Source organism: Electrophorus electricus, chromosome 3 (assembly GCF_041902795.1).
Source record: "Electrophorus electricus isolate QZ-2024a chromosome 3, ASM4190279v1, whole genome shotgun sequence".
Classification (NCBI taxonomy): Eukaryota; Metazoa; Chordata; class Actinopteri; order Gymnotiformes; family Gymnotidae; genus Electrophorus; species Electrophorus electricus.
Genome location: NC_137499.1, coordinates 34729205 through 34756985, shown reverse-complemented (window position 1 = coordinate 34756985; position 27781 = coordinate 34729205). Strand labels below are relative to the sequence as shown.

The following is a 27781-nucleotide window of genomic DNA, read 5'->3' as shown; positions in this document are numbered from 1 at the left end:
CCGATGTTAATATAATGCAGATGCTCGTGTGCAAAGGAACAGGACAACTTGTTCTCCTATCTCCTTTCATGTGAGAAATAACCCATGCCATAACAAATAAACTAAAATTAGTTTGTTCTTGCAAATATAAGGATGTGACTGATGAAAGGGTTATGCTACCAGGGACAACGGCACCACCCACCATCTGGCATTTTCTGCTGCAGCCAAAATGTATTTGGACAAAATGTTAGATTTGCCCTCAGGGTGCTTTTCACACATTTGTGCCTTGCATAATCCATGCTTGGTAGCAAAGCTGATGTGCATGAGTGTGACTGAAAATAGACCATGTACTCTGTGAGATCAGGTTTCTCTCAAACTGGGCTGACTGATGTGATGATTAAAAGTGTCAACCCTATATGGGGACTGAAGAAAGTTCTGATCTATGGGGATCTGTGTCAGGAAAGGAGGGCACTTGGAGAACCGTTGTCTCAGTTCATGTTACTTCTCAGCCTGATGATATTCTGTAAGTGATGATCAGTTACAACTATATGACAAGTATTTAAAGCTATTTTTGTTTTTCATCTCACTCCTCAATAATTGGCTGGATAACAATCTCTCTCTCTCTCTCTCTCTCTCTCTCTCTCTCTCTCTACCCCCTCCCCCCAGGTAAAAACTGTCTTAGCAACAGTGTCTCTCTATCATAATAACTGGCTGGGCAACAATCTCTCTCTCTCTCTCTCTCTCTCTCTCTCTCTATCTCTCTCTCTCTCTCTCTCTCTTTGTCTGACTTCAGATTGTTCCGAGGTCAAATCTATTCAGCTGTTCTAACAGTCATATATCGAGCTAAAGATGTTTACTGACTCCACATAAAAGGAAAACGTAGATTGCAGATACACTAATATCTACCATGTGATTTAACTCTACATGTTCCAATGTCTTTTTTTCCCACACGTGCTCTGCGTTTGTGGGCAGCCTTTGAGAGATATGAAAATGTGGATTATCACCGTAACCCGTTAGGCACAGTGCCACGAGCATGAGCTCATTCTTATCTGTGATACCTCAGCCGCTTTTTTCACGCATGTTTTCCGTGACCACCCTTTCACGAGGACGATGGCGTGGCAGGGGTGAATCGCGAACATTTGATAACTGGCGTCCAAGATGCTCACTACGAAGATTTCAGCTCCTGGCTTTGGCTGAGACTGGGACGCTCTTTGTAAGACACTGATTATGGAATAGTAATCGCGCCAGTGTAAAATACATAGGGGGGAAATATAAGCTTATAAACCTTATGATTTGCATGTAGCTGTAGTCCGGGGTGCTTCGTTTAGCCTTACATACCGACCTGACGATGTGTATGTTGGCTTAAGATGCCTTGTGATGAGTTCCGTTTCCAAAAGCGGCTACAGATTTAGTGTACATTTGTAAGCCAACCCGCTTTTCGTTCTTTCCCCTCCCTCTCCCACTCTGCTCGAGCTGCCGCTTGACTCGTGGTGTCAGTGGTACTACTGGGAGAGATGCTTGGCAGTGCAGCAGAGAACGGGGGCATCTTTCGGCACGAGAGCGTCTAAATAAAAAACATTTCTGGCATCCTTAGAAGGCAGAATTTGTAATTGACCTGCCGTGATATGCAACACGTTTTTCGATCTAGTATAGGCTATATAGTTGACGGCTGAAGGATTATCTGGCGATCTTGGGTTTTTTTTTATTTTTCGTCTTCTTGTTTTTAGCACGCTTTCAATCTCACGGTTTTTTTTTATCCGTTTCTCATATTTATCGACCGTTCAAACCGCCACCCTGAAGTTCATCGTTGTTATTCTGGCCGCCGGGATGGTGGCTTTTGTTGGAGCTGTTATCTGCATCATCGCTGCGGTCCACGGTGGCTCACCTGCAGCTACCTCGACCGCAGCGCAGCTGTCCGACAACCAGTCGCTGTCTCCGGGCGCAGGTGGACAGTCTACCCCCTCAAAATCTGTAGCTAGGGCTGGACCGCTGAACGCTCTCCATGGTGCTGATACGATCAGCAGAGAGAGGGTCAGCCCGGAGGCTCCCATCTTCTATGGTATGACCGGAGTGGGAACCGGTGCCACCGGCAGTGAGCAGCAGGTAACCTACAGCAGACTCATTTGTACCCCAGTTCCCCCCGGAGAGTGCAAATCGAAAAACTTTCAAGCTGACGACCAGTCACTCTATGCTGGCGAGGACTGGGGTTATCTCCGCACGACGGCCGAGGAGCTCCGGCAGACAGTGCTACAACAAAAGGACGAAATTATCACAGACCAACGGACCATACAGGAGCTAACGGGAAAGCTCTCGGAATGCGAGAGTGGAAAGAAACGGAGCGGGAAAAAGGTAGAGAGGGACCGTCTTGAGATGCAGGACGATGCAAGAGCTTCGGCGTCGGTGCTGACGTCCCTCGTTATGGAAGAGCTGGAGCAAGCCATACTTCAGATGAAAGACCGTATTGAGAAATTGGAGGTAGGGAGGTAACAAAGAATAACCAGTTCGATAATGTAAACAAATTGTTTGCTGACCGTGGAACCTATATTATTCACTGTATATAATTATATTCTTCTCTTTTTCTGTATAATATTAGAAATGGGAGAGTCACAGACTTGAGGCTACATTGTGAAACAGAGGCATAACATACCTAATTACCAGCACACCGTGTGTAGATGTCTGCGGCCATAAAGTTCACTTCCCTTTTGATTCCACGAGCTCATTTCTGCTCTGCTCACGTAGCACAGAGCAAAGATTTACGATCCTGCACCAGACGTGTTTCACAAATTGAGTTCAGATGAATACATTTTCTTGATTTATTACCACAGTGCAACAACTCTCATCAGTGGTAATGTACTTATGTGGCTGCTTGCGTGACTAAGACTTGCTAGTAATCGATTATTTAAAGGTTCCCGACCACAAATAACGAAGCCTAATTGAGCACAGCCAACATTTAACGATTTCATGGAATCATGAAGCCAGAGCGCTAAACAACAAATAACCCGCTGTGACGACATTTAGCATGCAATGGTGATGCTGAAGCCACATTATGAGTCTATAGCTATATAGTCCATATGCATGTCTATATCTTAGCTCCTATAGTGTAGGACACGTGTAATGTACGACACGTGCTCTCACAAATACAAAATAATGTTTCAGTGAAACTGAACATGAAAGAAAATTGCAGGTTGCTTGTTCATCAGTTGTTCTGAAGTTCTGAAGTTTCCCATTGTTAGAAAACCCAAGAGAGCTCAATAACCTGTAAATCACTAACACACTGATGTTTTGCATGCAGGCAGAAATGACACCGCAGGCCCACAACCACACAGAGACTGGGGTGAAGGGCTCTGGAAATGGCCCCAGTGCCATCAAGGGCCAGGGGGCTGTGGTGCAGAGGAGAGTGGATGATCTGGAGGGGGAGCTGAAGAGAAAGATGAAGCTTCTGGAAGAAGAGAGGAAGGCACTTCGCAAAGAGACAGAGAAACATCAACAGCACATTGACCATGGACTGGACACTGTCCACCAGCGCATTCACAGCCTTGAGCAAGGTGAGAGAGGGAGGGAGGGAGGGAGGGAGGAGAGAGAGAGAGAGAGAGAGAGAGAGAGAGAGAGAGAGAGAGAGAGAGAGAGAGAGAGAGAGAGAAAGTGGACAAGAGAAGACTTTCTCATGTATTTTCTCATGTATTTCTGCAATGAGCTGATAGGACATACTGATTACGCCTGCAGTAATTTCTGGAAAGTGTTTTGTAGAAATAGTGAAGTTTAATGGAAAACATATTACTATTTAAGAGCACAGGATCAATTATGCAAAGCTGTTCAATATTAAACATTAAGACATACACTAGAGAGCTATAATGAGTCAAGTCCAATACATTTCTCTCCACTCCAGACTCTGCCTCTGTTCATCAAGCACACTCGGCAAAGAACATGCTTCATAATATGTTTCTTATTGATTTAGATTTTTGAGGTTTTGAGATACATTTGATGGTACACTCATCAGCATATTTAAGCAGTAAATGGCATGTTGTAACAATAAATCAGTTTGACATAATACCTTTGACATAAAATTAAACAAGCAGTGGTACTTTGGTCATTTGGATCAATAATTTAACAACTGTGCATTTCTAAATGCAAACCACATCAATTATATACTGTAAGAATAGATATGAGAATAAGGTGTATGTGTTTTTTATTTGAATTAATTAGACATTCTATTATGAACCCAAGTGGCCTGTGTTGGATGGACACACATTTTTTACTTGCAGTGTTTACTTAAAATGTAAAAGGACTTTGACACTTTCATCTGTTTCTTTGTTGCTTGTAATTGCTTGAAATTAATCTGTATTGCAAATTACAATAACAAATAGCCAAATCATTTCCCAGAATGGACAACTCAAATAATTATACCTTATATGTTAATTAGCAATATCTGAATATTTCACTAAGTTTAATTAAACTAAATAAAAGTCAGTGATGAGCTCCTGGATATGTAAATTTGTTCATATTTGCTCATATCTGTGCCTCTGTGTCAGGTCTGTCTGAGAACAGGTTCCCAGAGGGTTACAGGCTCTCTTTTCCTGTGAGGAGCAGCTCTATGTATGCTATGGTGAAGCGAGCCATCCCTACGCTCCACGCCTTCACCATCTGTATGTGGATAAGACCTGCGCAGAGCATCCTGGGAACCGGAGTCTCCTACGCCGTGCCAGAGCAAACTCATGAGCTGGTGCTGCAGCAGCTGGTCCATGGCCCCACTGAGCTCATCATCAATAATGAGGTAGAGACCACTTTTAACCCATCCCCAGATCAGTCACTGAAACAAATGCAAAATGATGACTCTAATGCAAAATGATTCCCCTTTCATGTGGTAATACATACCCAGCCTTGCAGTTTTCTCTATATTGGTTCAGGACATAATCTGGGATGGGCATGCTATCTTGACCCAGTGTAAGAACAGATTACCCCGAGTATTAATGACTTATATTATCGCTTAAATTAGGTAAATTGGTTTGATTAATAATCCTTTGATCACTATGACTTGCTCTCATTGCTACCCTTTATCTCATGCCTTAACCAGGTTCTAATGGCTAGTGAATCCCAGAGGCTGCAGATGGTCTAAATAGTAACATAATAGGCAATCATGAGCTTTAATGTGATTCTTTGCCCCATATGCTCTCATCAGGATGGTTCAAAATGCATGAATTAATGTAGCTGGAGGAATGCATCCCATAAAGTGATGTCAAGGAGAGAGTATGGAAATATTGCACAATTCATTAAGCATTTGGTTGATCCTTCTTGTAGGTGGTGCAGTTTCATCTCAACCTGACAGTGGGTATGTGGCAGCATGTGTGCATCAGCTGGAGCAGGAGAGGTGGAATTTGGCATGCTTACCTAGGAGCCAGACTAAAAGGTGAGGGGAGGGAACTGGCAACACGCCACTCCATCCGGCCTGGAGGAACACTCGTCCTGGGCCAGGAACAGGTGAGTCATAACCTGGCCACATCTCTGGAAGACCAGAGTTTCAGCATGGTGGCTACAAATTGCTTAATTGGTCATACTTCCGCACACAAAAGCTGTGTTGCAATACTTTCAAGTGACGTTGTGTATAAGTAATTTTAGCCCTTTAAAAACAGACTTTCTCCAACTTATTTCTAAACCCATATTTTCTCTTAAAGGTCAAATAAAAAATCAAAATAAAAATGTATTTATATAGTGCTTTTAACAACAGATGTTGTCACAAAGCAGCTTTACAAATGTGCAAAAACGTTACAAAAGCCCCCAGTGAGCAAGCCAAGGGTGACATTGGCAAGGTAAAACTCCCTAGAGCATGAGGAAGAAATTTTGAGAGGAACCAGGACTCAAAGATGGGGCCCATCCTCTTCTGGCTGACAACGGTCACCGCAATAACAATTTTAAGAGAAAAATAAATTTAAAAAAATAAATAAATAAGCAGTTAATGTCTAGTCCAGTGTTCTAGAGGTCCTAGTCTTGTCCCAATGGTGTGCATGTGTCCAAAACCCACCCTGCAAGAGAACATCCACTAAGGGCAACTGAGAAGTAGTTGGCTGGGGTAGAGGTGTGGTGGGCTACAGCAGGGGACATCAGGGGTATGTGTATCTTGGCAGAAAGAGAGACTAGCTTATTAGACATGTCCAGATACAAGGGTGTGTAAATTAGGGAACTATAATGTACAAAGTAATATTCTGTGTCTAATATTTTTAAGCATATGATTTCCACATTATGGTGTGAGTGCACAGCTCCTAGAATTTCATAAAGCATTAATCAGTCCACAGATGCAAATCTAAAATATATGTCCCATTACGCTTGTACTCAATACTGTATCCTAATGAGGAGCAAACACAACTACTGCTGCATTAGTTTTCAGTGGGTTAGTGAATGCAGCTGGTTGATCTTCTAGCATTGCGATGGTTCCAACACTTCTGTTTTTCCACAACTATAACTGGGCTAGCCAATTGGAAATGGAATATGTGAGTGCTCCAGTAAACTCAGTTAACCCTCTTAAGCTTCTATCCACATGGCCTCCCTTCTGAATCTCCTCTCTTATCTTAGTCTGTCATTAAACTCCTCATCCCTTCATTAAGATTCGCTGAGCTTTATGACTTTCTCTATCTTGTGCAGAATGGCTGGGCTTTCTTTGCTTTTACCAGGGATGTGTTTCTAAGCCTTTGCTTTAATGGCCTATGGGATTGAGTCATGTGGCAGGAAAGAAAATGGAGATCCATCAGAGAAACACATTTCAAACAGGCAGAAGTAATAAAACTAATTTCATTCATTATATCAGTCATTGCTATAGTCGTTCAGCAGTGACACCCTGTATTAATAGACTCATTGTTTCCACCACCTGCCTATCATGGATCATGGTCTCATGTATTGATGACAACAAATATGAATGAACTCCAACTATCTTAAACGTAAAACTAATAAAACCTGTGGGTCCCAAGTCCGTAGTTGCTACTCCAACCTTGCCTATAATATTGATAGAGAGTTTGTCAGACCATCCCCTGTAGTACAGAAGCTTAATATAACCTTTGACCTTTCCCTTACTGAGCCACACATTACATTAGTCACCAAAACTGCTCTATTTCACCTTCATAATACTGCTAACCTTTGCCATTTGCTGCATACCAAAGACACTAAAGCTTTTATCCATGCTTTTATTGTGACTCCACTGGATTACTGTAATTCCCATTCTATTGGCATTCCATCTAAAACCCTCCATAGTCTCCAAGACATACAGCATGCATACAGAATTCAGTGGTGAGAGTTATAGCACATACCTGTGATACAGCTCACATCTCTCCCATTCCCTTTCATTTACCCAGACTTCTGGTATGTTCCCACATTCAGTACAATTTGTTGCTCACCACCAAAGTTCTGGAATATCCCGCCTCAGTCCATCCATGATGGCTCCTCCATCATCCCTGTCATTACCCAACGCAAAGCTTTCCTGTTCACTCCATACTTTCAGGCCCTTTTCTCTCTGTATGTGTGTGTGTGTTTGTGTGTAGAGTAACTGTAGGATAAATGTTTCAAGGAATGTCTTCTCTCCTACAGAGTTCAATGGGTGGCCTTCGTTTTGAAGCATCTCGTGCTCTGGTAGGCGAGCTCTCTCAGTTTAACATGTGGGATCGGCCGCTCACTCACACAGAGCTCTCCGCACTGGCACACTGCAGCACAAGTATCCTGGGTAATGTGGTCCCTTGGACCAGCCGTGAAGTGGAAGTGTTTGGAGGGGTCACCAAGCAGCCAGCTGAACGCTGCATCCATCATGCTAGTGTGCGGCAGTGAGGGGTCAGCAGATACTCACCCAAGGGTCAGCCTTACTCTGAGTGGTGTGTCTCAGTATAGGTCAAGGTGAAAGCAAATTGATTTCTGAGACACTAGGACACTTATCATCAGACATTATTCCATTTTGCCTGGAGTAAAAATATAAAGAAATTTTGGGCTTTTAATGTTTCCTTATTTGGAAGGATCCTCAGAGGCCTTCAAGAGAAAAGAGGGATTTGTTTAAGCTTTGACAACTTGAAGGTTGACTTTGATACACTGTCTAGTTTGATACAGTGTCTAGTTAGTTTACTTTTCACAGAGTTGTCAGAAGTAAATGTTCGATGCCTGTGCTGCATGGTGTGTTTTGTTCATACTACTTTGATCTTTTTTCATCAAAGACTGATAAGCTTTTCACACAAGCAGCTCGGAACAGTCTTATATCAGTTTGTCTACTTCTGTTCTTTTTGTCTTTATATATATATATATATATATATATATATATATGAAACGAAATCTATATATAATTTATTTATTTATGATATATAATTTATTTATTATTTAGATATTTATTTTTTTATGTCTCCTGGTTTCTATGGTGATGTTGAAGAGAGGAAGGCTTACACAGATTGGTCAGCCAAGTGTTGAGCAGTGAGATATTAGATTTTTCCTCATGTAAACAGAACTAAGACCTATCATGCTCTGGTTTGGTTTCCCTGAAAAGAGCTGTTCAGAATACAGTTCTGCTGAGAAAGGAAAAATAGATTTAAAAGTCCGAATGACCAGTAGGCTCTCCAATTCAGAAAAGAACACATTAATGTTAATACAGTGACCTCTTCTGTTTTTTGTGCCATGACACAAAATACTGTCATTTTCCTCTTAATCCAAAATGTTACAGGCATAGACCTCAGTATAAGTAAAAATCACAAACTACAACATGACTTTCTAGAACTTTCCATATGTTGATAATGCAGTATTTTTTGTTTGTTGTTCATTATTCATTGTTGTTAATATCTATACTTTTTATTGTTGATGAATGTGGAATATACATATCATCTTCTTATAAATCTATTTCAAAGACTGAGATACTGCAAAAAGTGTATCATACAATAAATATTGTGTATATGTCATATGAAATTGTATCATATCTGAAGTCTCCTATACTGTTATATCAAAAATTCTGCGATGCTTAAGTGACATGGATTGGATCCTGTTGGGATGTGTGGACTCAAGCATGGGTTTGAGATCAGAATACGTCAGCAAGGAATAGACTTATGCTGACAATGGTCAAACCTTTGGTCCAAACCAATTGACAATAACCAAAAGTGCTGGAAGGATATTGTTACAGTTTTGCACATTTCGTGGGTGATGTGATAATGGCAGTGCCATGCAATAGAACAGCATGAGGGGAAAGAAATTTGACATTTATCAGAAATGGCCTGAGACTGGGGATTAAACCCTTTATTATGACCAGTATATTCACTGATTCTCTGTCCTGGAGATCACTGATGTCCAGTTCACACTCTGTGTTGTTGTTACTGTGAAGCCTGTTATATGTTCAGAGTTTGGATTTACGTGGTCACTGTGCTGTCATATACTTGGTGTGTGCATTAAAAATAGCTCATACATAAATATATATAAATATATATTGGTTTGCTGGTTGTTCTGAAGGCTATGAAACTTTTAGTAGCAAGAATGTGTTTGAATTGAAGCTTTCTCTCTTTGCCTGGTCATTTTTTTCTGTACTCTATTTTGGAGCTTGTTTGCTTTTTCTAAATTGATCTCTAATCTAGTCTTGCATTCTTGTGTTTTGTCACTGTGTATACCTGACTGGGAGACCAAATGTGCAAACTCTTAAGTACACTATGAGGAATAAAATTTACTTAGTAACTGAGTCTTTGGTTTTTCTTTCTTCCATGGCCTTGGGGTTCTAATCATACCAAAGACATGCATTCACTCAACCTGTTATCATCTAACTGAATTATGGCATATTTAAGACAGTCATCATCACTTAGCAACCATTGAGTGCATCACAGCCACTCCACTCATTTTATGTCATGTAATGAGAGTGCTAGAGACAGTACACTTGTCTTCTGGCCAGCTGCATCACAGATGCACTGAAACAACATATCAGAATTGCTCCCCAGTCCCTGAGACAACAAACAGCTTCCGTGTAAGCCGATCTGACACCACACACCTAGGAGCAGTAGGCAGTGTGTCCACCGACCCCAACTGTCACACAGCCCCTTCTGATCCTCACCCCCTGTTCAGATGTTAGAACAACAGCTGCAGTTGTTTGACATCCATTATCTATCCCAATGCATTGTGAAAAAGGGTGTGATAATTGAGTCAGCTTGCAGGAATTCATCAGTTACTGATTAGATATGTTAAATGTTGCGTGTTGCATGAAGACATCGCTAGATTGAGACTGAAATGAGAATACTGGATTAGACCATGTTGGTTTAGACCACATTAGATTAGACTTCCCCAGTGTTCTGCAGTCCTCTGCTGTGCTAACACATTAAAGTGCTATAGAGGTTGAACAGGGCTCAAGCAGACCACACAAACTAATACCCAGGAGAAGAAAGAACCCACCTCCAAATGTCATCTGCCTGCCTGCGTTTTTAACCCTCTCTAAAGTGATCTGTCTCTTTGGCTCTACCTCTCTGTCCCATTATGTATATATAACCTGCGGTATGTTGGCTTGACAGTGTGTGTGTGTGTGTGTGTGTGTGTGTGTGTGTGTGTGTGTGTGTGTGTGTGTGTGTGTGTGTGTGTGTGTGTTAGAATTGACATTCTGTCTTTATAATGATTATTTCTACTTCTCAGGAAAAAATAGAAAAAAAACAGTATCCAGCTACTTTCATGACTGATTTTCATGTATCTGTGGCTAAGGCTGAGGAGTGCGATGACACACATCTCAAACCCAGGGATTCCAGTTGGTAAACATCACCAAGCCAAAGCATTCTTTCTTATACCATGTCAAGACACTAATTACTTTCAGCAATTGCAGATCTATGCGAAGGGGCTAGACCTCTTAACCCCTATCACAGTGGAGCTGCCTGCAGACCAGTAGTATATATATTTCTCCAAACACACACATATAGTCACAGACAGACAGCCCCACTCACAGGTGTGCATACAATCTCCACCTCCTAACACCAACACCTGCTACTAGAAGTTTATTTAGGAGAGGAATGCTGGTATGTGCCTTCCTCTGTTTTTAGGTAAATAGACTTTGTACTGTATATGTTTTCTATACCCCTTGCTCAATACAGAAGTAACAATGTATAGGCCTATTTTATACATATATTGAAATCTATAATATAAATTGTCTACACAATATTCTCATATATTTATTTATATATTTGAAAGGGGAATGACTGTATTAAATACAAATATAAGAAATTGGAATATCATTGAACACAGTCAGCCTGAAGTAAATAATCAGTTTTTGAGCTTCCTGTGAACATTTCTTTTCATGACTATTTTTAAACATATGCAGATTTTTACCAAGTCATTTTCTTTGTTGAAATTTCTTTCCCTTTACATTTTATCTTTAGGCCAGATAAGTCATTAATAAATCATTAGTTCAAGATATTTCACAAAAATAACAATCTAGGCTGAAGTAGAAAATGCATGAAGGACTCTGCTGAAGAAAGGGGGAAAGGGCTGTTGAGGTAAACTCATGAAACAGTATGTATTGTGCTGGCACAATGATAAAGGTTGGCTGTGGAATGCCAACACTATAACACCTAAATCAGAGTTGTTGTTGTTTACAAAAAGGTCCAGTGTTAATTAACGTAGGAGGCCAGTATTTGATGCTGATTGATCCAATTATTGACCTTTTCTCCATGCATGATGGCAAAGAGATTTACAGAAGAAGAAATTGTACTTTTCCTGTGCATCACATGAAAGTTCAAGATGAAATACATCACTTTCCTATTTGGATCCTTCAAAGGGTTTGGCTTAACAGCACATTGGAAAAGGTCAGTGTGATTTGGAAGATGAGGAGTTGCGTTGCCCTGGTTTAATTGTCCCCTGCTTGCATCACAGCACAAGTCATAACACATTAAATAAACTTGGGTGACAATGGACATGGTCTCAAGTGGAGTAAATTGGAGAAGTTGGACTAGATGTGTGACTCTTTTTTCTTAAAAAAAATATATATTGATCTCAAAAAAACGATACAGATCTATATTTCCAGGAAAAGAAGACACACGCATTCACATTTTACACACACACACAGGGAGAGAGAGAGAGAGAGAGAGAGAGAGAGAGAGAGAGAGAGAGAGAGAGAGAGAGAGAGAGAGAGAGAGAGAGAGAGAGAGAGAGACAGACAGACAGACACCTGCACGCACGCTCTTCTCTGACCCCTCATAGTGCCTAAGGGCAAGATCTGAATGTTGCCGTTACCAAAATGACATTCATAATTCTGATATTCATATGACATTCATAATTATTATTCGTGATTACATTTATAAAATGTACTAATTCTTACTGAGATTACTCCTGTTGAGTTATCTATAAACTGATAACCTGATAACCTGGTAATCATACCATATCCAACAAACAGCTCAAACATTACAAGTAGCTGCGCCTATAAAATACCAAATGGGTTTACGGCAAAAGTGTCACGGAACGCTCCTCCCCCACGAGTCACGTGGTACGGCCCGTGGTACGGCATGCAGGGGGGCTCGCATGTGTCATTTGTAACCACGCCCCCCCTCGGGGTTTGCGTACACCTGGACAGGGATTAATGTTAAATGTTAGTCTGTCTTTTTAAACCCCTGTCGGGTTGTGATCCCCGTTGGTCGTTGTCGCCTTGTAATGTTAAAACGTCTGAGTAGCTGTTATGCCTGTTTGTATCGTCTTCCCTTGCATGTTAGTTAGCTTTGTTACGTGTTCAGCGTAGAGTCGTGTTACTCGTAAATGTTATATGTGAGTGCCACCAATAACGTCTGCGTTGGGTGTTAATAAACATCACCGTCACCGTCGAGGGAGTCTGCCCGTTCTGTACCACGCCCTGCGGCAATCGGGCCAGCGTTACAAAAAAAAAAAAAAAAAAAAAAGGTGTGAGGTTCAATGGTTGTCTATTGAGAACATTTGAGAAATATAACAGTTGCTCTGGAACTTTCCAGAAAATAGAGCAGGGGCTTTCACCTCCAGTCTTGGGCATGTCTGCACACTTTCAACCTCTCTCTGCCACAACTCACTAAAACATCTCTTGGCAGACTTGATAATTAGCTGAGCTGGAACAGGTTTGCCAGAGGAGGCAAACTGCAGTGCCACAGGACTGCCAGAAATAACTGTTTTGAGCTGTAGGTTTAGAATTCATTTCAAACCTGTTTATTATCCTTCACTGTCTAGACAATATCAGTTCTGATCAAACACACCACCCAAAATAGCTGTATTCATATAACTGAGAGGAGACCACAGCCTATTAAAGAGAGTTTTTGAATACATGATGTACAGCAGTGTTCTATCGATTTCTGTCCTCCCTTGTTGAAATGTCCTACCATAGCAAGTATTTATAGGTCCAATCTATCGATATGTGCTACCTTGTTGGAATATTATACTGCAAGTGTTTTGTGCTACTTTTTTCTACTTTACTCAAATGACCTTATTTGAAATTTCTACCAACATCCTATAAGTAGCATCGTTTGACTGTCTAAATACCCTTATAACATTTGCTATTAACATAATTATTTGATAGGCTAAATCACACTATCGGAAAATGCTGCCGGTGTTAATACTACAGGTAGAATATTTTGAATTAGCATAAAACATAAATTTAAAAACTATTTTTTATTTGCCAAACTTTTTTACAGATGTAATTGTCATCTTTTTTCTTTATTTCACTAGGCACAACTGAAATGTGCCCATCGCCTTCACAGACAAACTCTGCACCTAAAAATAAAAACAAGCCATAAATTCTGATATATACATAAAAATATAGATTGACATCCCAGTCATTCTACTGTTTGATGACTAATTTCTTGAGGGCTCTAAAATGTAAACACAATAAATAAAAACATTTTGAATAAAACCTACCTCATAAACCAAGTAAGGCAGGGGAGCAAGATGCAAGCAGATGAGCAAAAAAGATTTATTAAAAGAAACCAAACAATAACAACAAAGGCTACTAAACATTGAAGGAAAACAAAAGGGCATGAAGACATAAACAGGATTTAACAATCTAGGGAATGGTGGATAGGAAGCAGATGTAGGTATTCATTTTTCAGCCAAAGAAGCTTGGTGTCATGTGATATAGCAGAGAGGTGTGTTGTGAGCCAGAGTCATGACTGGTGCTCATGAGGGTGTGTGTGGTTGTGATGATTTGTGGGCATACACTGCATGCTTGGCTGGGTACTCGACTGGGTGCCAGGTGGGACGTGATAGCACCCCTGCTAAGGTGCCCACAGTCGACCGTGAACGAGGGCAACCCAGAGGATGAGGAATGGGCACAGGAATGGGCACAGAGGCACAAGTTGAGGTCTAGGTCCATGGTTCTGGCTGGCTGGCACTCAGCTCCTCTCTTCAGGCCCATATCCTGCCCAATTAACTAGGTACTGCAGTTGTGCTCTTACCCACCTGGAGTCTATCAGTGCCTTCACTACATAGGTGGAGGTGGTAGAGAGCTGGTATGCTACTCTGTGGAGATCAGGAAACCTGTTGTGACAGACTTGAGCATCTTGATATGGAAAGACAGAGATGAGGCCACCCACAGATAAGTACAAGTGACTTCATAGATGTGTGGATCTATGTGGATAGTATACAGGCCAACATACCTGAGGTCCAGCTTGTTGCTGGTGTTGGTCCAGTGGTTCTTGATATGCATCTATACCTGATCTCCAAGCTGATAAGTAGGTGTATTCCAGGGGGGCAGTGGCATCTGGAAATCCAACATACAATTTAATTACATAAGCCCAGTAGAGGCATGGCGCAGGGAGTTTTAGGTGTACCCTGTCCACACAAGGAAGGAACTCCATGTGTCAGGGTGTGCCTGGCAGAAGAGCTGCAGGAACTTCCCCAGCTCCTGTTTAACATGATAAGTTTGGTACCCCAACTAGAGTCTAAGTATGATGATGAGTTAGCCCAGGAACTCCTTCCACGCATGTGATGTATGTAAACTGTAGTCCAAACTGGTGAAAAATGTGCTGGAATAACAGGTTCACTACTTAATGCCAACGGAAACACGGTGGGAGGGATACAACAGACCATTTTAGAGAGGTGATCCACTATAGTATGCATGGTTGTTTTATCTTTGAGGTCAGAGGTCAGTTTATTGCCTGATGAAAACTATGGCATCTCAGTAGGAACAACTCAAAACGTAATACAACAATAATCATAACGGTAATATAACACAAGCGCTATATACTTTCTTACAGGATGGGTTTGGATCCTGTAGTACAGGGGTCTTGGTGAAAGTGGTTTTCAAAGCAGTATAGGTGGCTCTCGCCTCCAAGAACAAGGCAAGGCATATTCACTTGAACTTTAAGAGATCCATGAGCAGTTGAGTGAGAGAACAAAATGAACAGATAAACCTCTGGTAAAAGGTTGTGAACCCTAGAAAGCACTGCAACCTTTTACACATGGAGGGGTCTGGCCACTGTGTCTGTGCCTTGACCTTGTTGGGTTGCATCTGAAAGCCGGCCTCATCTATAACATTAGCCCAGGAAATGTATATCACTGTATCACTTCTCCAGTTTACAAAACACTCTGTATGTGGAGAACTTGGTGCACATTGCACATATGTTCATCCAGAGACCAAATAGATCAGAATACCGTCGATGTAAGCAATGACTGATCTGTCCAGGTACTCTCACAGGACATCATTACACCTGAAACAAAGAGGGAGTGGTTGCTAGGCCATAATAAAGAATTAAGTACTTGAAGTGTCCTGAGGCTATACTGAAGGCTGTCTTCCATTAATCTCTTACCCTAATTCAGATGAGATTATAGGCGCTGCGTAGATCCAATTCAGTTAGATGCCTTTTAACTGCTAAGGCCTGAAAGCACTAGAAGCAACAGGTATGGGTATTTCACTAGGAAGGTGTGTACACTTTGTTTTGTTTTGTTTGATTGTTTTACAAGAAACACACTGTGCATGAGTTCTGGCTCACACCTATGCATGAAGAATGTATACTTGACTTGGGTTTCTTCACTGCATTCGAGGTTATACTCGACCTCAGGAAGAAAATGTTGAGGTTTTGCAGGAAACAAGTGAAGCAGTCAGCTGTGTTGGATGGAGAGAGTCGGGGCAGAGTGTCAGGGCTCACTGGCAACATGGTCCCCATTTTCCATTAGTGAAAACAATGGTTCTGGAGGAGCTGAACATGCTTCGTCAGGGCAGGTTGGCAGATCTCCTAAATCAAGGGGCAGTGCATACAAGTAGCACCCCTGTCAGTACCAAAGATGCTGTGGACAATGTATGAAATGGAGAGTAACAGAGAGGAGCAGTGCTGTTTTTATCATACTCCTGTACTCACCTTGTGAAAGAGGACTGGTGGTGGCCACTGCAGATGAATGGGAAACTCACAACTCTGGAGCCAGCCGCGGAGGCAGGTGGACAGTGACTGTCGAATGACTGGCGATTGACTGGTGGTCTCCCAAGACTTCTTCCAATAGGATGCCCCTTTTGGGGATTGCACACTTTCTGAACACTAGAGAAATAATAACATTAAATTGTTTATACATTTCAAAATACAGATTATCATACAACACTAATGATGAAACAATAACAATAAAAAAACAGTATGAAATAGCTAATCAACACTAACTTAATGTAGTAACGTACAATAACGCTGGGTTGTATAGCTCGTTAAAACGTTAGAACACCGGAAATAGTAAGATCACATGGGTTTCTTCTCAGTGGTTGCCATGGCTGACTCGTCTCCATGTCAACGGTAGTTGAGGAAAGTAAGTTTCTTCGCAGCACTAAGCAAACGGTAACGTTAAATGACAAGATTGACACAATGATTAATGATGAATCTGAATTTACATGGTTATTCTTTGCATTTAATATCTGTCAAGAATGTAGTTGGATTCCAGAGGAAAACTAGCTAGTTTGCTAGCTAGCTAGTATTTAGCTAAAAACAAAATCGACTAAGGTGTTAAGATAGCTAATCTAACCTAGTTAACTTGCAATAAAACAAGTTCGTTTTTATTTATTCATCTCTAAGGCTCATGTTTGTAGTTTGAAGTTAAGTTAGCTGATTTGGATTTTTGAACGCTCAATGATATCTTGCTGTTACTTCGCTAATCTAGCTAGCTAGCCCTAGCTATTATAACCTATAGGTAGTAGAGCATATAGCTGGTTATAATTAGCTGTCGATATTAATGTTATTAGCAAGATAACCAGTCAGAAACAACATGAAATTCATTCAGTAACATGAATTTATTCTCTAGCTATTCCACTTCAGTTGTGCTTAAACTTGGGGATCCAGTCTTGGGGATCCAGTAGACTAACTGTGTTCTCTGCTCTAACACACCTCACCCAGCTCGTGACAGTTTTAATTACATAATGTGTTACATAAGATGCGATAACACAGAGACACGGTATAAATGTTTTTGTGTAGTGCATTGAGGGACTGAGAATGCAGAAGTCTAATAAACAGTCATAATATCTTCAGATGAATTTTAAGACTTAAAGATTTAAAGCATTAAAGATACTAACACCTTCTCATTTTTGTATGATGGACGACCTTACATAAGGTTAATCAAGTTTTCCCTGTGTTTTTATCTCTAGTAAGTAATTAAAATGGCAGATACAGGTGAAAGTAAGAAAGAGGAAGCAGACTACAAGAGACTACACAGCTTTCCTCTCATCAGGGTACGTGGGGGGAATGGGTGGGTTTAAGGTGATGGACTGCTAAGTCATTCTGTTCTGCACACAGATTTGAATCGTCACTGGAATGAACTATTTCAATCTTTCCCAAAATGTAGTCCATGTTTCATAGCTGTCTTTGGATCCCTGTTTCCCAAAATTATTCGTGTGTTATAATCATCTTAAATGAGAGAGAGAGAGAGTTTGTGTTCAATGAAATACTGATCCTGCCATTTAAAGATAATCTTTGTTTTACAATGCTTTGAGGAAACTCAGCCTTGGTGAGATCAGCATTTTGAATGTTTTTATTCTCAGGTATCATGGCAAGGTAGCACAGGTAGAGCAAGGTCATATGGATAAATATGTCAGTTGCTCTGGACAAGAGTATCTGCCAAATAATTTTAGGATTGTGAGAGAGGGTTTAAATGCCCTAATTCTGTTCTAATCTTGTGCTCAGTTACAGCATCCCTTGTATGAACCAGTGAGTGTTCACATTTCAGTTAATTTTATCTTTGACCTCTTTGCATTGTAGCACACAGATATGCCTGAGGAGATGAGAGTTGAAACCATGGAGCTATGCGTCACAGCCTGTGAAAAGTTTGCCACCAACAATGAGGTCAGAACTGTATGTATGGTTCTCTGTGAGTGTGGAGTCAGATAACACGGGGTGTACTAAAGTAGCTTCCTTCGTGACGTGATTTTACCAGTCCACACTAGTGGGAGTACTGGCACTTCCTCCTTCTGTTTGGCCCAGAGTCCATACACTTACATCATACCAGACTCTCATGGCGTAGCCATCTGGACTGTTACAGTAGCCTGCGCATTCTTTTATCAGTCCTCCTCGCCTCTTTAACATGCCGTCTGTCAGCTTATCTGTGTCTGAAATCAGTAATAAGGGTTGGTTGACACAATCTTTGTCTTTTCTCTCTTCACATGACTCTCTTCCCCCTGTCTCTGTCTCCCACAGAGTGCTGCTAAGATGATAAAGGAATCCATGGATAAGAAGTTTGGGAGTTCCTGGCACGTGGTAATTGGGGAAGGCTTTGGCTTCGAGGTGACTCACGAAGTGAAGAATCTCCTGTATATGTTCTTTGGTGGCAGTCTGGCTGTGTGTGTGTGGAAATGCTCCTAGCACCAGCCATGGTCCCCCTGCCCCTCCCTCACACAGTACCTACTTTTATATATTTATATACCCGTATTCACAGTACTGTCTCAGCTATGCAGTCCTTTTTCTATTTGATGTGTGTGCATGAGTGCGCGTGTGTGTGTGTGTGTGTGCGTGTCAGATTATTTGGGCAAGTATGTCTGAGAGAGAAACAGACACCTTAACAGCATAGACCCTTTAAATTTCACCTTCTTCTCATCTGTGTTCAACACTGCTTTGATTTTGTGTTTAAGGTCACATTGTAAGGGAAGGTATGGAAAAACTGAACTAGAACATTGTTTTTTTCAGTACTGGCACTAATATTTATCAAAGAATTAAAGAATATCTGTGGACTGCTGTATATTAGAGTTAAAAAAAGAAAATCAATGCTGTGTCTAGTTACAACACTGATGGCTTTTGTGTTCATCTACAGTGATGCACAGAACATTGTGTTGTTATTTAACTCTAAAGGCTTTAAGAGTTGTCCTCTGTGTTGGGGTACTTGTTGTTTCATATCACAAATGTTTTTAAAAATGCTTCCACCACTTTGTTTTTTCTCTCTCTCCCCTTCTGTCTGTTGGCAAGTGGCAGAGTCTATCTCTCAGTGTGCTGCAATGCCATCTGCTTCAGATCACTACCTCTCTCTCTCTCTCTCTCTCTCTCTCTCTCTCCCTTTCCCTTCTTTTGTTCCCATGCCAATGGTGGGTGTCCCTTGCAGCCTACTTTCTTGTCTTTTTTTTTCTTTACCAAACCAGCATTTGTGAGGTGTACTCTGTGTGAAAACTTGAATACAAATGTAGATCTCAAACTTTTTAAATAAATGAAATTAAGTTTAGTTATTTTCTTGAGTACTTAATTTGTCTTACCTCTCAAAATTTTCAGTTTTGAATATATCATGGAAGAAAAGTAATCTTAATTGCAGGTTCAGTGTTATTCTTGCCTGTTAGACTAAGTTTCTTGTGGCATCAGTGTGATTGTGTCAACCAAACCTTAAGACAGACCTAGTGGTCCTTAGACTGAAATAGCTGCTCTGGCCATTTACAGGTGGGTAATGGTATTCTGCTCTTGGTGTGGCTCTAGTGTTTATGTTCTGAGCATCACTTTGGATCAGGATGTATCCCTGTGATACCATGACTGAGGATAATAATTAACCTTCTCTCAGAAGGAGTAGGAGCACACACTTTAGACTAGAGACTAGTTAAGACTAGTTAGACTAGAGACTAATTAAGATTTAATCCAGGTAAACACAGCTAAATGTAAATATTCCTAAACTCAATTTTAATAAATTTTCATAATATAAACATTTCTAAGAAAAGACCTTGTAGACTGTACAGTTAAAGCCAACTTGAAGCCTGAAGTACACCTCCTATAGTCCTCCAACCCTTTGCTTGTTTCTGACCACATAACTGCTGCTGGTTGGATATTTTGGGCTTATTGGCTACTCTTTATCTAGTAGTGACATTAACCCATATAAAATCTCCAGAAGCACTGGGGTGCCCAATGTCAATTTTACTGCTGTGTTAACAATGCTCGGCCACTCAAATAATATCCAGTCAGCAGTGATGGTCAGAAAGTGATCAGTGATAACCAGGGTAGAGGATGGCTGAGACAGATGCTGTGCATGACGACATGCTCCAGTCTACAAGAGCTCACCTGTTAAAATGCACTGTGAGATAGGTGTTCTTAATAAACTGGCTTGTGAAACTCATTTCCATTAAATAAATGCAATGGCTACTGCTTTTATATTCTCCCACATTTACAGCATACCTGTTTGTTGCAAGGCTTTACCTTTAAAGGCAATTAGATGGCCTATCATCAGGTAATGGAAGTCAACTTCGGCAAAGTTTCGTGGTTTGATAAAGTGGAGGAAACCATTAGAACCCCATTCATGATGCCTTCACTAGCAGGTGTGCATGTTAAAAATAGTGATATATGAACAACATTAGATAAAAAGTATGTGTGCCAGTAGCGTGCATTTTCTGTGGTTAAATGGGTGTCTGTGTATGTTTGTGTAGTATGAAGGCATTAACCACCAGCTTTTCTTTAAGCTCTGTATTTCATCCCTCAAATGGGGCTCCTGACAGACTGTTCCATGTCTCAGCAGCAGCCAACACTCTATCTGTACGTGCTGTCTCTTCCCTCTTTATATCTTTCTGTTTTGCCTTATTCCTTCACCCCATGACATTTCTCTCTCTTTATTTCTTTTTTAGGTGTCTCACCACCTGTTTCCCTTCGTCTCTTACATCCTCTCTCTGAACTGATGAGACAGTGGCTTGCTCAGGGCATGCATACTAGATCCATTGCAAAAAGAGCAGCACAGATGTTCCCAGAGACGTTCCCTCATCCCAAACATACCTGATTATCAGCTGTCAGGCTAGATTTGACAAGGACTTCACACTGTTTCTCCTAGTCCCCTCAGTGAGTTGAGAGAAGGATGATCACAGAGGTGAGAGGTTTGGGGAATGAGGATAGGATTGAGGAGAATTGGAATGGGCATGTGTAACAGAGGGTTAAAGAAGGAGGAAGAACAGCTTTGGGTATGGTATTCTTTCTCACTCTCTGTTAGGCCTGTTAGCATCTTGTTGCCAGATCCCACAATTTTGAGGGAACTGCTCATGTGACTCATTGGTTTATTTACCAGTGGGTGCTGAGGAAATTTCTGGTTTCTGGAAGGACAGCTAAAAGCTAGGTTTTAGAGAAATAGATGAAGATGGAAGACGCTGACAGTTAAGAGTCAAACCATTCCTGAACAACCTTTTGCAGTGCGGGATTGCTACAGAAAGAGGCCAGTGCCATTAGGAAATACAGTTGCCAAGAAGTGCTGTACTTGGTTTCAACAATCTTTAGATATATTGTACATGTCAAAGTAACATCCACAATAATGCCAGTACCCAAGGTTTGGCAGTAGAACATTGCCCGGAGCATCACACTTCTTCCACCAGCTTGCCTTTTTTCCCACAGTGCATTCTGGTGCCATCTCTTCCCCAGGTTTGCAACGCACACACATTTGGCCATCCACATTGTGTAAAAGAAACTGCAACTCAACAGACCAGGCCACCCATTGTTCCATTGTTCCATTGTCCAGTTCTGATACTCATGTGCCCATTGTAGGAGGTGGTGGGCAGAAGTCAGCATGGGCTCTCCGAACAGTCTGTGGCTACACTGTGTGTTCTGACACCTTTCTATCATAGCCAGCATGAACTTTTTCAACAATTTGTGCTACAGCTCTTATGTGGGATTAGATTAGATTGGCTAACCTTCAATCCCCAAGCACATCATGGAGCCCATGACCTTGTTACCAGTTCACCCGTTGTCCTTCCTGAATCCCTTTTGCTAGGTACTAACCACTGCCTACTGGGAACACCTCACAACACCTACCATTTTGGAGGTGCTCTGACCCAGTTGTCTAGCCATCACAATTTGGGCCTTGTCAATGTCACTCAGATCCTTAACCTTGCCCATTTTTTTTGCTTCCAACGCATCAACTTCAAGAACTGACTGTTCATTTGCTGCTTAATATATCTCACCCGTTGAGAGGTCCTATTGTCACAAGATAATCAGTGTTTTAAATAGGGAGGTAATGTGGAAGGTAAAGGAAATCCGAGCATGAAGGAAAAGAGATCGCTCGGAGGAGGGAAACTGGAGAATTTTTTTTCTGAAGTAGATATCCAGAAGGAAAGCAATTCTGCAATAAGACATGACAAAACAATTAAGGTGATCAGTGCATGTGGTAACTGAATGTACAATTGAATGAAGCAGGAGCGAGAGATGCTGCAGTCCTGAAAGAAGGGTGAGTGGGATTACACTGTGGTTATGTAACTCTACATGTGCGCATGTGACTGTGTGTGCATGCAGTCTGCTCAAGCTTTTAATGTGTGGAGAAGATAGAATGCTAAAAGCACATCAGCACTGAGAGAAGCATCAGAGACTATCAGGAATCTTCTCAGCTTTTTTCACTGCCTCTCTCAGAATGTACTACCTCTTTCATTACATATACTCCCTATGCATTCACATGGTTTCCTACAAGCTTTATAAGTTATTTTTGGTGTATATGTGCAATAATTTAAATAACCTTTCCCAACATTTCAGTTTGTTGAAATTTCTTCTTCTTCTTCTTCTTCTTCTTCTTCTTCTTCTTCTTCTTCTTCTTCTTCTTCTCTCTCTCTCTCTCTCTCTCTCATACACACACACACACACACACACCATTTATAGACTGACACTTAGCTGAGTAATGAAATATTTATAGGTAAGCAGGGAGTTAATATACTATGGGAGAAAGATTGTGTGTCTTCAAAGTGACTCAGCTTGTCACATTTATGTGGACAGAACCCACTCACACAAAGTGTTCTGTTACTTTTACTTTACCATTACACATACAGGATAGTATTCATTCTCTTGCTTCATTCAGATCCTTATTAGCGCCACCTTGTCTGATGGAAGTCCACTGTGATCTCTTTAACACCAGAAGCTTAGCCAAAAGGCAGCTTCCACACACAACAAAAACAAACCCACAGTTAAGGTTATACATCTACAAATATAAATGGAAAAGGTCATTGATTAAACTAGCAGGCATCATTCAGTATATGTCGAATGTCAAGTAGCTACATTCATACTGTAACTAAATAAATATTTGATTGTCTGAATCACTGTACGATAACAAACAGAATTAACTTCAAATATTATGCTTGTCTGTCTGTCATTCCCTGCTGTATGCTTCTGTCGGTGCCCTTGCGGGTATGTGTGAGAACAATGAAAGAGAAACTCCTTAATACTCCCAAACGTGGGACCCGAATAATACAGCATTCTGTGGAATTTAACAGTTTATTTATTTTGGCATAGTCTTATATTGCTCTTAATAAATAATTAAAAATACAAACGTTCTATCTTAAAAGATTTTTCCATTTAATAAAATGCCTTTTTAGTTGCGATAATCACGTAGTTATTTCACGAGTTGGCTAACTCAGTTTTGGTAATCCGAGGCAGTACGTGGGCGCTGGCGGTAAGGGAATGTGCAGGGACTGTGTGTAAATTTTCCACAGCCCGGGAGTTGGTTCCATGTCACGCGGTGCGAATGCACAAGCAGATTTTAAATTAATGATGCGGGTGATCACGCGCCAAGCGGGACAAGGAGCAGGTCCGAGAATAAAGACATATCAAATCCGCGCGCTGTCTTTGGCTTTAAAGTGATTATGTCTATCGTCTCAATGTAATAACACCCCATGTCATGCGCAACGGCTTGAGCTGCACATATCTTTTGATTTGATCTCGCCTTACTCTCTGAACCAGTGCGTAGGTTGTTTTCCTTATTTCTGTAGTGCTGACGTCAGGTCCGAGTTTTTCCCATGGTGGACCGGCGTCATTTTTACAGAAAACATTAAATCCGGGACGTTCAAATTTCCAAGTGTAGTCTAGCTGAGCCCTGTAACGTCGTTTTACTTGTGCACAACATTAGAAAAGTAATAATTACCCGAAAGACCAGATGTAGTGCATCTGTTCACTTTAATTCAGTTCAGACAGTTTGATCGTTCTTGTTTGATCTGGGAATCAAAGGCAGTAGTATCTCACTGAAAGACGTAAAACGTTTTTCATGGGTAAGCTGTTAACACATTGATTATTTCCCCCTTTTACCTTTAGTAAGTCTATCATTATGTTAAAATCACACATACAGCAGAGGAAAGTACACAGAAGGTATATAAATGTGAATTTATGACAGTGTCCAAATTAGGGAACATAGCCTTCATCTTCAGTACATGTGCAGCTTTTAGTGAGCTTTTTTCATCTAGCCATTTAAACCATGGCAAACCGTTATAACTAGTGTCATTTACTATGCGCATGTATCATGTATGGTCCTGCTACGGTGCACATGTCTGTGCGTGCGTGTATGCATGTGCCACGTTTGATCATCTACTGCCATCTAGCGTCAAAATTCATTTACAACAAAAGTGTCTTAGTTTCTTATTGGTGTGCTGACACTCTTCACGGTCCCACCTATTTTGTGAGTCATTCCTCCTCTTCCTATAAATACAATGGCGTTATCTTCCATGTATGCACTTGTTTACTATTTTCTGGTCATAAAGAAAAGGGAAAACACTTTCTCCTTAATGCATTAATGGGAATCCATGTAGCCCATGGTTGGGAAATCTGAGATAATGATTAAGTAAAAGGTACCTAAATGGAGAGATTGGACAGGTGTTGTGCATCAAGTTCTCTCAGCTCTGTTTGTATGAGATTTGGCTGTCTTAAGAATGCAGAAATGACAGGGTGACAAATGACAAGTTCCGGATAGCCTTTCTAATTCTAGTTACATGAATTTGGTGTGTGATATTTTACCTAAAGATGAAACCAAGATGAAGTAGTCTGCAAATTGTATGGATTTTTTCAAACATCAAATTCATGAATATGAAAGTCACATGAAGTGGAAGAGGACTTAATTGTCTGAGGATTTGAAAACCAAAATTTTGTAATATAATAATTGGTCGATATAAAAGCTACAAGTCTTTATATATATATAAAGAAACGAACTATTTTCTTTCCTCAAATACCAGTCAGCAACGGATAAACCTAGTCACACAAACTGCAATTACTCTCCCGTCGTGGTCGTTTCCATGTGCCACGCGAGACAATCTCCAACACACTGGTTAAACTACTACGACAGTTAATCCGCTTTGAATCGATCACGTGACTGCCGGGATTTCCCCCCCTCAGATGTGGCGGCCGTATTTGTAGTGTAGTATTTGTAGATACAGGCTTATTCTTAATTTACGGGGTGTGATTTTGTCGCTGTCCTAAATTGGGACAGTTATTATAAAAATGACTCTCAGTAGCGCCCAGTCTAACGGGTATCGTCTGGGTTTGTCTGCTCCTCGTCAGGTCCCCCACCTGCGTGGAGAAAGATGAAACGATATTTTGCAATTAATTAAATTATGATTTGTGTGTGAGATGTGTTTGTGTTTTCTCATTCATTGTTAGGGGTCCCTAGGGTCGTGGAATCCTCGACCTGTCTGCAATTCAAAAGGGTTAAAACCAGTTGTTGCATTTACTGAGCATCTAATTTGCATTAATGCCAAAGGTAAGGTGTCAACCCAATTTAATTTTGTCTGTGCACAGATTTTGGCCAATTTGTTTTTCACATTTAGATTCATCCTTTCCACCTTACCTTGAGACTGAGGACGATACACTGCCCCAAATGAATGTTTCAGACCCAGCATTTTCTCTACCTCCTGCAAATCGCGTGCTGTAAAATGAGTTCCATTATCTGATCTCACCTTCCTCGGAAACCCATGGTGAGGAATGTACTGGTTCAACAGGAACTTCACCACCGATGCACTGTCTTCCCGTTTTGTTGGCCACGCTTCCGGCCACCATGTGTAGTTGTTTACGCACATCAATACGTACCTGTACCCCCGTGCTGAGTCCACCATGTCTGTGTAGTCAATTACTATCTCTTCCCCTGGTGTTAATGACAACAGATACTTACCGGGTGCCACCTTAATTGTAGGTTTGGGATTGTACTGTTGACATACTCTACATGTCCCCACCCAATGTGCTACCATCTCCTTCAGGTACGGATGCCACCAGTTTTCCAGATTCCTCAGCATCTGGCGAATACCCACGTGACCCATCCCATGAGCTTCTTCTAGTACCTGGGGTCTGAGCCCTGGTGGGAGGGCTGGTTTTCCCTTCTCTTTCTGGTCCCTGCAAGGCCTTTGCCAGCTCCTTCATTTCTGCCTCATGTTTAATTGGTTTGTTTCCCGCTGTCCTAAACCTTGCTCTCATCCATTGTTCTAGCTCCACATGTGCTGCCCCTACTGTGTAAGCGGAGTCAGTATAAATATTCACTTCCTTGCCCTTTCCTAACTTCAAGGCCTCCACTGCTGCTATTACCTCAGCTCGCTGTGCTGATTGCCAACCTTTCAGCCTTTCTGCTTTCACCGTCCAAAATTCATCTACTTCTCCCTGTGTTTCTGCCACCACTGCATACCCTGCTTTTATATCACCGTCTGGTCCTCTAAATCCACACCCATCAGTGAACAGGTTCCATGCTCCTGGAATTGGTTCTCCTTCTAGGTCTGGTCTCACCTTCTCCTGCTTTTTGACTTCCTGTTCGCACTGATGAGGCTCTCCTCCTCCCATCATGTCTGCCATGTTGATTCCTTCACGTGTGTACGTGATGTGTGGTGCTTCCAAAATTTTGCTGATCCTCTGTTGCCTTAGCACTGTCAAGGTGAATGCTTGTGAGTTCACATATGCTATTACACTGTGTGTGGTTAGTACCGTGATTGGATGTCCCATTACCAGATGCACTGTTTTTTGGATGGCTTTAGCCACTCCTGCTGCATGTTGGGTGTCTTTTCTCCATGTTGTCTAGCTGTGTGCTCACATGCATGAGTATTTGTCTCTCTCCCCCTTTTTTGTGAAACAGCACCCCGTTCACTGTCCCTGCTGTTTCAGAAACATCCAAGAAGAATGGTCTCATGTAGTCTGGAGAAGCGAGATCTACAGCCTGAGCCAACAATTGTTTGAATCTGATGAAAGCAGTTTCACCTTCTCCAGTCCATTCCAGTGTGGCATTGAGATTCCTCATACCCTGCACCTTCGCCATGTCCCGTAGGGCCTGGGTGTGGCCCACGTATTCAGGGATGTAGTGTCTGCTATACCCTGTCAGTCCTAAGAAAGAAAGCATGTCCTTCACTTTCTCTGGCTTGGGATGATGTAGGATGGTCACCCTATGTGAAGTGGATAGCCCAATGGCGTTCTGGGAGACTACTCGACCGAGAAACCTAACCTGCTTCCAAGCTATTTGCAATTTCTCCTTACATACCACGAAGCCCTGTCGCCACAAATGCATCAGCACGTTCTCGGTGGCCTCAAGGCAGGATTCAGCATAGTTTCCTACCAACAGGAGGTCATCCACGTATTGAATAAGGGTCACATCTGGTGGTAATTTACAATCCTCCAGGGCATTCCAGAGGACCTGATTAAAAATGCCGGGCGACAAAGCAAAGCCTTGTGGCAAACTAGTATATCTCAATTGTTGACCTTTATACGTG

General features: G+C 41.4%; 2 protein-coding genes across 3 annotated transcripts; both read left to right on the top strand.

Annotated features, from left to right (window-relative positions):
- The first annotated feature begins 694 nt into the window (after positions 1–694).
- nptxra (neuronal pentraxin receptor a) lies at positions 695–9652 on the top strand. Its single transcript, XM_026997931.3, has 5 exons — positions 695–2454; positions 3272–3524; positions 4509–4750; positions 5275–5454; positions 7549–9652. The coding sequence occupies exons 1-5, from the start codon at positions 1807–1809 to the stop codon at positions 7780–7782; spliced, it is 1557 nt and encodes a 518-aa protein (XP_026853732.1). The 5' UTR covers positions 695–1806; the 3' UTR covers positions 7783–9652.
- A 6965-nt stretch (positions 9653–16617) lies between these two features.
- dnal4a (dynein, axonemal, light chain 4a) lies at positions 16618–19566 on the top strand. Of its 2 annotated transcripts, none has more exons than XM_026998003.2 (4): positions 16618–16680; positions 17510–17593; positions 18120–18203; positions 18555–19566. In XM_026998003.2, the coding sequence occupies exons 2-4, from the start codon at positions 17522–17524 to the stop codon at positions 18717–18719; spliced, it is 321 nt and encodes a 106-aa protein (XP_026853804.1). In that variant the 5' UTR covers positions 16618–16680; positions 17510–17521; the 3' UTR covers positions 18720–19566. The 2 variants fall into 2 exon arrangements, with proteins under 2 accessions (XP_026853804.1, XP_026853805.1); XM_026998004.2 differs by having other exon boundaries at positions 16628–16709.
- The last annotated feature ends 8215 nt before the right edge of the window (positions 19567–27781 follow it).

Excerpts from the sequence above, each read along its gene's own strand:
- dnal4a (XM_026998003.2), top strand. The coding sequence starts at position 17,522 with ATGGCAGATACAGGTGAAAGTAAGAAAGAGGAAGCAGACTACAAGAGA. Across the intron at positions 17,594-18,119 it reads ACAGCTTTCCTCTCATCAGG|CACACAGATATGCCTGAGGA; the intron begins GTACGTGGGGGG and ends TTTGCATTGTAG. Across the intron at positions 18,204-18,554 it reads AGTTTGCCACCAACAATGAG|AGTGCTGCTAAGATGATAAA; the intron begins GTCAGAACTGTA and ends TGTCTCCCACAG.
- nptxra (XM_026997931.3), top strand. The coding sequence starts at position 1,807 with ATGGTGGCTTTTGTTGGAGCTGTTATCTGCATCATCGCTGCGGTCCAC. Across the intron at positions 2,455-3,271 it reads ACCGTATTGAGAAATTGGAG|GCAGAAATGACACCGCAGGC; the intron begins GTAGGGAGGTAA and ends TTTTGCATGCAG. Across the intron at positions 3,525-4,508 it reads CATTCACAGCCTTGAGCAAG|GTCTGTCTGAGAACAGGTTC; the intron begins GTGAGAGAGGGA and ends CCTCTGTGTCAG.